The sequence below is a fragment of the Nematolebias whitei genome, chromosome 15 (assembly GCF_014905685.2).
Source record: "Nematolebias whitei isolate Nwh7 chromosome 15, NemWhi1, whole genome shotgun sequence".
In the NCBI taxonomy this organism is placed as follows: Eukaryota; Metazoa; Chordata; class Actinopteri; order Cyprinodontiformes; family Rivulidae; genus Nematolebias; species Nematolebias whitei.
This window is the reverse complement of record NC_056512.1, coordinates 35,357,019-35,368,489: the sequence shown is the minus strand read 5'-3', so window position 1 is coordinate 35,368,489 and position 11,471 is coordinate 35,357,019. Positions and strand designations below refer to the sequence as shown.

At 38.0% G+C, this 11,471-nt stretch overlaps 1 protein-coding gene across 1 annotated transcript in view; it reads right to left on the bottom strand.

Moving 5' to 3' along the window:
* Positions 1–7,978: 7,978 nt before the first annotated feature.
* col5a3a (collagen, type V, alpha 3a) overlaps positions 7,979–11,471 on the bottom strand; it is a 37,857-nt gene continuing 34,364 nt past the window's right edge. Inside the window, exons 57-67 of the mRNA XM_037688569.1 lie at positions 11,413–11,466; positions 11,234–11,287; positions 11,041–11,148; positions 10,904–10,957; positions 10,499–10,534; positions 9,999–10,052; positions 9,599–9,899; positions 9,290–9,402; positions 9,086–9,154; positions 8,350–8,583; positions 7,979–8,125 (exon numbers count right to left, since the gene is read on the bottom strand). Coding sequence (XP_037544497.1) covers positions 7,979–8,125; positions 8,350–8,583; positions 9,086–9,154; positions 9,290–9,402; positions 9,599–9,899; positions 9,999–10,052; positions 10,499–10,534; positions 10,904–10,957; positions 11,041–11,148; positions 11,234–11,287; positions 11,413–11,466 — 1,224 coding nt within the window. The remainder of the gene's footprint in view (positions 8,126–8,349; positions 8,584–9,085; positions 9,155–9,289; positions 9,403–9,598; positions 9,900–9,998; positions 10,053–10,498; positions 10,535–10,903; positions 10,958–11,040; positions 11,149–11,233; positions 11,288–11,412; positions 11,467–11,471) is intronic.

The window sequence follows — 11,471 nt, the reverse complement described above, 5'->3', positions numbered from 1 at the left end:
TATATATATATATATATATATATATATATATATCAGAGTCAGAGATTCTTTATTGTCGTTCGCACCACATGTGGTACATGTGGTGGAATGAAATTATGTACACAGGGTCCCAGTTACATCCAACAATAAAAATGCAAAAGAAAAACAATGATAACATCTAAGATATGAACCAAGAAAAACATCAACTAAAAATACACTAAGCACTAATAGCACAAAAACATTACGTCGAACAGCAGCATGAACATGAGCATGAGTCTGTGTGAGCAGATGAGCACGCATGAACACATCAACATGAAACAGATCAGCAACAACATGATATGATTTTTCACAGTGATTATTCTGGTTAGAGATTCATGAGTCTAACAGCCTCAGGGTAGAAGCTGTTCCTCAGTCTAGTGGTTCTACACTTATTGGTCCTCAACCTCCTTCCGGAGGGGAGCGGGGCAAAAAGTGTGTTTGCTGGATGAGTGGGGTCCTTCATGATGCAAGTGGCCCTCTTCCTGCATCTGGAGGTGTAAATGTCTGTGATGTGGGGAGACTGACTTCAACAGTCTTCTGTATATATATACTACACAGGTTGTGTGACAGGTTATTGCACAGGTAGTGACATTGAGACTGAATTATGATGGTAAGGTAGATACATAGATACTGTATAATATATGATGCAGTCTAGTATCAGCCTAGAAACAGCCTACATAGTGCAGCAGCAATAAACAGTAAACACATTACATGTCACAAGATAATATTAGTCATATTAGTTGTCACAGATGTGGCTTAATGCATGTTATTGTCAGTTGTTCAGTGTTATTTATTGAGAGTTCAGTAATCTGACAGCTTGTGGATAATAGCTGTCCTTTAGTCTTTTTGTACACGATAGCAGACTCCTGTATTGTCTACCTGAGGGTAGTAGACGGAAGAGTCCTTGTGCTGGGTGGGTGTGGTCCTTAATGATGCTGCATGCTTTACGCAGACACCGGCTGTGGTAGATGTCCTGAATGGTGTGCAGACTGCTACCAGTGATGTCCTCTGTTGTTTGCACTGTTTGATGAACATTAGCCTGTCATGTCTGCCTGCTTTCTCTCAATGGCAGCAGTTTTAAATGTGTTTTGTAAATTAACTTAAACTGACTATACTTTTCTTTTTACAAAAGTTTCAGTTTCAGCCGTAAAAAAAAAAAAAAACTATCTGGCCTCATCAGGAATACTTCAGTATCTATCTGTTTATAGAAGAACGCCACAATGAAGAACCTTCTGAATATACAGTACAGAAGATGTTAAATTTTAAAAGCACACAGAAGCCTGTCTTCCATATCTAAAAACACATTTTAATTGTGAATGATCTCACTGATTTTATACATAAAAAGTGTTATTTGTGCTTAAATAATAATTTTTTAAAAAGCATCTCTAACTCTCTGGGTAAAATAAAACCACAAAAACACTCATATGTGACCAAATTATGAGAAACTCTTTTAATTACATGCAAATGAAAGTCCAAGTCAAGTTACAGTTTGAGAATATTAGTTAGTTTGGAATTATTGAAGAGCAGAAGAGTCAGCCCCAAAACTACTTAACATTGTGGAAAAATATTGAAGCACGATTCATATAGTGATATTGTTCGTCTGTGAGGAAAAAGCCTTGATTACTTGGATTTATCCATGTTGCCAGTATAAATAATGATATTACATGACATGGGCAGTTTATAATGTCCTAATCAGGGCTAAGATAACTTCTGTGTGTCTCATATTTCTGAACATGTTCATGTGAAGATGGTAAAAATTATTCCTACAACAAAATTATTTCCTGCTAGCCAATCTTTTCCTAAACTTTCTATTTTCCTCCACTACTTCTTTCCATCTCTTTTCAATATATTTTAAAAACTCACCTTTAATTGCTAAGTGTCTGTGGCAGCTTGCACTACTGAGGGCTGCAATGAGTGAGGGTTGCATGGCAGCTGGAGTGTTTTTGGTTTTGGGTGTGATGGTGAATACTGAGGGCTGTAACAGACGACAAATTGCAAGTCGTGGTCGAGGTGGCGGGAGTGTTCTCAAGCCGTGCTTTTGAATCTGGCCTCTCTGTCTGCTAGATAATCATCTGACACTCCCTCAGACACACAAGGCTCTGAGCTTCCAAATCACTGCTGAGCTGCTCGCCCAATCGCCCAGGGATTTCCATTTCCATCCCTTGCCTTCAAGCCATTTTTTCCCACTGCTTTACTAATGTTAGCTTTGTTGATAAGAGCTTTTTGATGGGAGCAGTATCTGTGGAAATGATTTCCCCCACCTTCTGAAAGATAAAAGAGCTGTGGATGGGACCTGGCAGGAGTGGGTGCTTGCATGCACACTAATAAAAGAACCCCTCCTCAGTTGAAAACAGTCCCAATTTCACATCCTCACCCGACACAACCAGGCTTCTACAACATGAAGCATTTTCAGCACAAGCTATAGATGATCCATGTTATTCCACATCTCTTGAGCGGTACATGATGCTAAATTGAGAACAGCGTGCACATTTATGCACACATCAGTGGTTTGGAAAATAATGTCTGCGGTTATCATTCTGTGACACAACGTTTGGACACCTTGAGTTCCTGGGAATGTCACTGCTCATCCTGAAAAATAGAAGTTCTGGTTATCTAATTATTCTGAACATCTGTTTAATTTTTTCCTATCTCGTTGTGATTTTGACATGTTCGGCTTTGTTAAAGTCAGTGTCACAGGAGACAGGCTGGGAAACAGGAAGAGAGTGCAGAGGGACAGTACAGTCAAATGAGCAAAAAAAAAAAAAATCTTATTTTTTTGTTATAAAATAATGGAAAATACATGAGTATGCGTGAGAGGGAGCTGGAGGGAGAGATAGAAAAAACAGAATAAAAAAAAGGATGGAACAAGAGACTCAATCTTCCAATCATCTGTCAGTCCAGTTTGCAGCAGCTATGGATCTTGCTGCCTCCGGGTTACACTAATGTACTCCTGGGCCTGAAAGTAGCTCGTCAGTGCCAGCTATAGACTCACTTTTCTGTTCAAATCATTATTGGGACTCTGCATGGACAGCAGAGCAGAGCTGGTTGAAAGCTTTGCTCAAACAAACACCTCTCATTTAAAGATGACACAACTTGGAAAAATAATTGCAAATTTCTTGAATATATCACAATTTGCACATCATCTTCCATTTAATGTGTCACATTTTTGAAATGGTGTTAACACAGCCACAATGAATGTTGGTTCGGCTTGTATTTTTGCTTGAACTGTTCATTCAAAGCCTTGAGGCTCATATCCTGTCTACTTTTAAGACCAGGCTTAAGACTTTCCTTTTTGATAAATCCTATATTTAATATTGGCTTCAGTTTCCTGCTATAGACTTAGACAGCTGCTGTCTTTACTCCCTCTACTCTCTAAAAGCACAATAACAGTATCTGATCTTCATGTGATTAATAATCATTATTTTTACACTGTTCTGTTTAGATTGGATCAAAAACAACATATAAAGACAGTGGATACTGATTATTGGCAAATGACATTTAAAAGGATCATCTAGTTGGTTCTTTAATGATAGACTTTTTAAATGACATAAAACCTTTGTTATTGATTCATCTGTTTTCTGATTTTTTATTTTTACGACTTTAGCCTTAGCGTTATACATTTTTTTTATATGATTTTAACAATGGTGACACATAAACAACAAAGATCAAAGCAACATACAAATATGTCACTTGCTTTTTGAAGCACAGATTTAAAGCTGTGAAAATTATATTCAAAGATTGTTTCCTTTTTTATTGTTTCTTGATAACTGATTAACATAAAAAGACAGTTTGGTTACTTGAAATAACAATTCCGTGAGTTTCCCAAAGCATTTGACAGATGTGTGCCCTCCAGTCATCTGGATGAAAAACTCCTCTCATCCCTCAGCTTGCACTAATTTCTATCTTTGTAAAGAAAAATCTGGACTCAGTGGATTTTTTTAAAGAAATGAGATTCTGATAACTCAATTTTGATGGGTTATCATTTTGATTCAAAATATCCTGATGCATGCTCAATTATCCAGGTAGAAAAATCTAAAATAGTTAAATCTGGTCCTCTGGACATTCAAAAAACAGTCACAATTTCACATCCTTGTATCTTGAATGTCCAGAGGACCAGATTTAACTTTTTTAGATAGGTTATTATTTTGACTTATTTTAGATGCAAATGAACGAGGCACAACATATAAAAACTGAATTATGTCACAGAAATGGAGAACCACTTCAGAATTTTATGTGGACCAGAAAAAAAAGACCATTGCGTTGTTGAAATACTGCACCAGTCTGCCAGTCACGTTGCTCTCCTGCTATCATTATTCTAAGTTAGTGGAAACACATGACCTTTCCTGGTCAAGAGCTTAGTGTGGTTAAAATTCAATTTAGTGGAAAAGAGTAGGAATGGAAAAGAAAAACATGGTAACCTTTATTTTGACATTGATGCTAACCTTGAACAATGGTCCCTAAAGGATATGAGATTCTTGTACTATGATGTGAGAGCAGTGTGTGTGCATGTGTGTGTGTGGGAGGGAAGAGGTGGGTGTTTCAGTATGTGTGTATACAAACAGTACAAGTGTATCATTGAGTCTCCACATCTCTTTCTTATTTCACTGAATTGAACAAAATTTCAGATCTGTTTTTTAAAAGCAATAATTTCATTAAAAACTAATTTTGGTTCTCACCATTCACCTCCTTGCATGTGTCTCCTAACTGCAGAGCTGAAACGAAGCTAATTGAAATAAATGAACTGGGGAGTAAATTAGAGTCCATTGCATCGATTTTGTGAGGTTTGTGATTGCAGCTTGCATAGTTGTACCAAAATTTCTGATAGATTGTCAGCAAACAAAGCAGACAGTCAAATGTAGACAGGGTGGACACTTTTCTAACTTGCATTTGGAGTTTAAAGATGAAAACCCCCAAAAGGTTGTTTTATTGTAGTTTTTTTTTTCCTTTGCACATCAACATTTGACATATACATTTATTTATTATTTAGGCACCATTGTATTGAACTTAAAATCCAAATAATAACTGTACAGTATATAAATTTAGTACAACAAAGACTATACACAGTAAGGGCGGTGCATGAGGAGGAGACGACTGTTCTGCTTAAATGCTATGAAATGAACAGAGCAGCAGGACTGAATGGCATAATTATACATGCTGTATACACAGGCTACTATTTGAGTCAGAAGAGGTAGAATTAAGATATTTCATGTTCTAGATGTGAAATCAGCCATAACATATAATTCACACATGTTTTTTCTGTTATGTTACAAATCAATTTGCCAATTCAAAGAAGAGTTTTTAAGTCAGTATTAACAAGCTGGAGCAATTATACATCACCTAAAAAAATCCTGAGGATTACTCTGCAGACAGTGAATAATTAAATTTCAAATGCAGAGTGATATCAGCACCCATAATAACTGGATAACTTCCAGTTTACAAAAAAAAAAAAAAAAAATCTAATCAAGAATATAATGGATCAAACTTTCTAAGCTTATTGTTTTAGCTGCAGTTTTTGCAATAAAAAAATTTAAAGATTGTTTTCTTTGTTTTTTGAAAATGCATTTACCTTCTAAAATCACTAGAACAGGGGTCTGCAAGCTGCGGCTCTGGAGCCAGATGTGGCTCTTTGATCCCTCTGCAGTGGCTCTTTCAAGCTTTGACCAAAACCAAGTTAAAACTTCCTGATGCATGCTCAATAATCCAAGTTAAAACTGAATTTTATTGGTTCTTATCACAACAAAAAGGGATAGTTTTAGCAGTTTTCTTGTCATTTCCTTTGCAAATATGTAAATACTAGAACTAATACAAGGAATAAAACATTTTCAATTTAATTGTATGCTTTATTTTTTCAAAATAGGATTCTTAATTTTTCCACAATAAAAAAAGAATTGCATAGAGCTGCATATTGTTTTAGTTTTTTTTTTTTTTTGGCAAAACTATATTATTTTTAAACAAAGTTAAGTCAGGTCATCTGGACAGTTTCTTTGTGTTAAAACGTTTCGTCTTTCATCCAAAGGACTTCATCAGTCCGAGAAGCCACAACAAAATCAGTCCCATAAGTGGCTTAATCACATAGTGGGCCAACCAGTTTGATGGTGATAAGATGATTTCTGGAGTCCGCCCTCTCCCGTTGACTCCTCTGAGGTAGCCAAAGGCAGTTGACGGGGGAGAGGTGGACTCCAGAAACCATCTTATCACCATCAAACTGGTTGGCCCACTATGCAAGCAAGCCACTTATGGGAGTGAGTTTGTTGAGGCTCCTCGGACTGATGAAGTCCTTTGGATGAAGGACGAAATATTTAAACAAAAAAAGAAACTGTCCAGAGAACCTGACTTAACTTTATTGCATTTTTTATCTGTATCATTAAGCATGAACTTTAATATACTATTTTTCTTCTTTACAATAATTTTATCTTTAATTTTGTCTTAAAATGTAAAAATATCAACAAAAGTTAAAGATCATTAGATATTTTCAGCTTTATAATGTCACCCTACTGGCAAGGAAAGCATCCTCCAACAAACATAAAGTGGTCCGCGGGCCACCAGTTGAGAATCACAGTTGTAACAGGTTTTGTGGCTCCGGACATGTTTAATTTAGTGAACCAAGGGGCAGAAATGGCTCTTTTGATTGTAACAGTTGCAGACCCCTGCACTAGATGACCAGAAAGTCAAAATTAATTTAACTGGTGATTTTCTCTTAAAACGAATCAGCCGTGTTGCTCGGAGCTGTTCAAAGCCTCCTTTTGCTGGCTCTGTGAAAATGCCACAATCAGCCAGAAGATGTGCAACAAAAACAGAAGAGAAGTCCCCAACCTCTCGGAGTGTTTCAGGCTGCTGAAAGAGCAATAACCCTCTCACTCTCTGGTCCTATAACCATGCCCACAGAGGCACACAAACATAGTTACACACACAAAAATAAACACAAACAGAATTATCTGTAGCACCACAAAATTGTGCCAGAATAGCAATGTATTCCGTTTAAATTTCAGCATATGAACAACAAAGGAAGAAAAAAAAAATCCACATACACACAAAAACTCTGAGTCAAGCAAAAAATATAAAAACTAAAAAACAAGTTGTGTCAGCAATTATAAAAGGAATTGAGGAGATGTATACAATGTATTTTGGTGTGTGGAACTGCAGTTTAGACTAAAGAACATTTTAATCAGCATGCTTTTAATTCATGCCTTGAATTATTGCTTTTTATATCCTGGGGTGTGTCACAGCACTGTTGAAAGGATTTTACTCTGATACATACAGTACTCAATACTGTGGAAACATGGAGGGCTCAAAAAGCCGATTACTTAGCACATAGAGGGACGAAGTCTAATAAAGGAAGCAACCTTATTTGTTTAAGTAAATGTTGGGTTCAACAGCTCGCAGTTCTTAATGAATACAAAACAAGGTAATTCACTGAGCAAACTGCAGTTGAAGGGTAAAAAACGAACAATTTATCATCCTTACACAGGAAATTAATTAGAGTGCTTGTGTGGAATTAATATCCTTTGCTAGTTCACAATGAAATCCAAGCATGCAAATGAGTTGTACAATCAGAATTTCTCTGTCTCCGTTTTAAGTGTTCAAAACAGTAAAACAGACCAACACAGATCTATTTGTTTACAACTGTCAAATAAGTTTTGCAGTCCTTGTAATTTCAGCAGATCTATCATGTCCTATTAAAATACTGAGGGAAAAAATTAAGAAAAAAAATTATATTGTAAAAATTTTAACAGCAATAATTCCCTATTGGTAACTGTGCTTTCCGGTTGTTGCATATCTTCCATTTTTACTATTCTTTGAAATCCGTGAAGATTGCAATGGCTGCTGAAAAGTTTAAATATTACACTGCAAAGTGACCACATACAACACAACATTATAAATATTGTTTGGGGCAGGCATAAATTAAAGTCCAGTTTCTTTTTTTTTTTATTTTCTCCGAAAACGTCTCGTGTGTTTGATGTTAACCAGTGAAGCACACGTGTCCAACTTGAAATCCAAACTTCTGGTTGTTGCTGCCAAAGTCTGCTGGAGCCACATCTATAATTGGGAGCAGCTCTGCCGAGGGGGAGTCGATCTCTAAAACTGTCCTTTCCTGACCTTTGCGGGACTAAAAGAGAAAAATCAAAGTCATTATCAGAATCCGCTTGGCTTTATTCCACTAACTTTGCCCCCCACTCTAACCCAGATCTGTTATCTAGTCTGTAGTTTAATGGTTATTCCGATAGTGATTCCAGCTGAAAACAGCAGCACTACTGACAAACACATTAGTCTTACTGATGCTAATTCCAGTTTGTCAAGCTAGTCGTTTGTCGAACACATGCCAGCACTGACCTGGCATCCATCATGCACTGCTGTGATGAATGGGCTTTTGGCTTGGGTGAGCTCCTCATCATTGCTACCCCGGAAGCGGAGGGCATGCTGGTAGGAGTGGGAGGTGCTGTCAAACCAGCCTGCCGAGTTCTGACAGGTGTAGGTGAAGGTCTGCTTGGCTGTGGCACTTAAAAGCTTCAGGAAGGTCAGCTGGACTACATGCACAGGGTTCCCATTGCTGTCAACATAAGAGAACTGATGGACACACAAACATGAGCGTTAATGTGCAGAAGTGGAAGGAGGGAAACACAAGTGATTTGTTCACATTAAACTGTTTTTGAAACAGAATCACTTAATCTAATGGCTTTTTTTTTTTAATCGCAAAACAACTTTTTTTCTTTTAAGAGGCTCAAAACACCTCCGAACAGCTGCACATGAGAAGTCACAAATACTTGTCAATGGGACACAGCTGCTAATGACTTCATGTGAATCATTCTGACTGAAATCAGCAGCTGCTATACTGCGCACAATCACATGACTTAATAGCAAATTACATGGCGCAAAAGTTATGAACAACATTCATATGGGGTCATGAATACAAAACAGATGCATGCAAAAAAAATCTCAGTCTGTTGCCGAAAACTCAAAAAGTCTTCACTGTGATGAGTAATTGATCTGAAAAAACATTGCCTGGAATATAAACCAGCTGGGATTAGTGTTTACAAGTGATAACTGACTTTTTCTACATTTAATATACCTGTTTGCCCTTCTTGTACTGGCTAAACCAGCTTCCTGGTTTCTCTTTGCCCCATGCTGATAATTTGACCTGCATAAATAGCAAAAAGAGAAAATATATTGAGTTAAGTTTTTGGTTTAAGAAACCATGAGTGATTTTCCATCTTATATTGTAAAACAAGAAAATTGACTATTAACAGCTGTCAGTAAAAGAATAGAGGCTCACCATTTCAATCCTTTTGTCCGGGTAGAGACAGGTCTCTCCAAAGGCTGTGAAGTTACAAAAGACCTTAATGGAGTCTCTGTGGCAGCCCTGGTTAGGATCGATCCAGTAGTCCCCTAAAATGTAGCATGAGGTAAATAACACGTCTTTAAACACAAAATAATAAGCAGATTTAGTTTACTTATTTTAATACCATATATACCATATTTTGAGTGTTAAATCTATTTTTAAATAGACTTGTGAGTTTTAGATTATACAAAACGTCAGCGGGAAAATAAATTAAGTATAATTCATAAAACTTGTTTTGCTAACCATCTTTGTAGTTCGACTGAACCATCATCAGTTCTTTGCAGGTTCGGGCAGGGCTCTCAAATGTTCCTAGAGGCCTCCTCATGAAATCCACTTCATTTTTCATAGACGAGAGGGTAGCAAAGACTTCCTCCATTCCCTCAGGATCCTCCAGAGGCTGATCTCCTTGAAGAAAGTCTTCAGTGCCAAAGTGCACATCTTCCTCCCTGGACACAGCAGCTCCGTCTGTTCGATCTGACTGCCTTCTTTTCTTTCGACTTCCATCCCAAATCAGCAGGGGCTGAACCACCGTTGCAGGTGGTCCCTGAAGGTAAGACAGACAGGTGAAAAAGTAGTTAAAGTTAATTTAGGAGGATAAATTCAGGATGAAATGAGTCTGAAGAGGGTCATAAGATGTGCTCACAGGGGGTCCTGGATGGCCAGCAGGGCCTGGATCTCCTATGGCGCCAAGTCCTCCCTGGAGAAAGAGGAAGAGAGGAGACTGGATCAGTCACATCTCACTGGGAGTCTCTCTCACACCTCTTGTCTAAATCCTGACTTTAACCAGGCAAGTACAGTACGGCTGCTGCTTATAGGATTTTCCAGCTGTGTGCATCAGCACTCTGTGGTCAGAGCCTTGGCTTTCAAAGCCTGCTATAGTGCTTTTTTACAGCATCACACACACCAGACCCAAATCCTATTAAAATGGACCAATGAAAATAATCACATAGTGTACAGCAAGCTTTTAGTTCCAAAACGCCCAGTAAACACAGTAGGGTATTGTGATTAGGATGCATGGAACACTGAAGCTAACAAATGTACTTTCTCCTTTGTCCTCTGCATATGTTCCTAGCAGCTGCTTCCCAACAAGAGGTGTGAGTATAAAAATGGCATTGCATAAATAAGACTGATTAGTCTACCCACCGGCTCTCCCTTCGATCCTTTCTCACCAGCTGGACCCTATGAGAAGAGATAAGAAGTATAGACGTGCTAAAATGTAAAATTAAATGTATAAAAACTATTAAGGAGAAAAATAATTTGACTAATTATTCAAGTAAATGCTGCAGAATGTCAACCAGACACTTGCTAAGGAAGAACAGCGTGCTGTTTATCACTGCTTCTTGAATTTTTTGCATTTCAAAGTTTTCAAGTTGTTGTTACAAGACCTTATCTGAAATAAATAAAAAGTGAATGCTAGGACTGAACGTTGAACATGAGGGTTGGTTTCAGAACTTGGCGATCTCAAAGGGCACACTGTGAAAGGTAGAAACATGAAAATGCATCCAGGGATTTCGAAGAGCTTGCTCTTGTAACAGCTAAGCCACTTACAGACAGCCCAGGTTGACCTGGTGGGCCGACGGGACCAGGTGGACCAGGTATACCCTAGAAATGAGCACAGACAGCTTTTGTTATTAACTTTATTTTTGTGAGGTAAATCAGGCACATTATGATGCAAATTTGTGCACCTCATCTCCTTTAGTTCCTTGTAAACCTTGGATTCCTGGTAAACCTCGGTCTCCTTTCTCCCCAAATTCCCCTGGGGGGCCAATTAAACCAATCAACCCTCCATGACCCTGCATACAGACACACATTTATCAATCACCATGTCTCTGAGCTCTAACAGCTGCACAGTTTCCCTCTGTTTGTTGTTTTACTTACTTTTTCTCCTTTTTTCCCTGGCTCTCCTTTTAGTCCTGGAAGTCCTGGTGGCCCCTGTTATAAATGCCATACACGAGTTAAACACAGTACTGCTGGTTTTTTGTACTGATATTTAGATGCAACTGGTGCTCTCTTTGATCTGACATATCTCGCCCTCAGATACATATGAAGTATCTTACTATTGGTCCTGGTGGTCCAGTTTGTCCTTGTGGTCCGTTTAACCCATGTTCACCCTTTA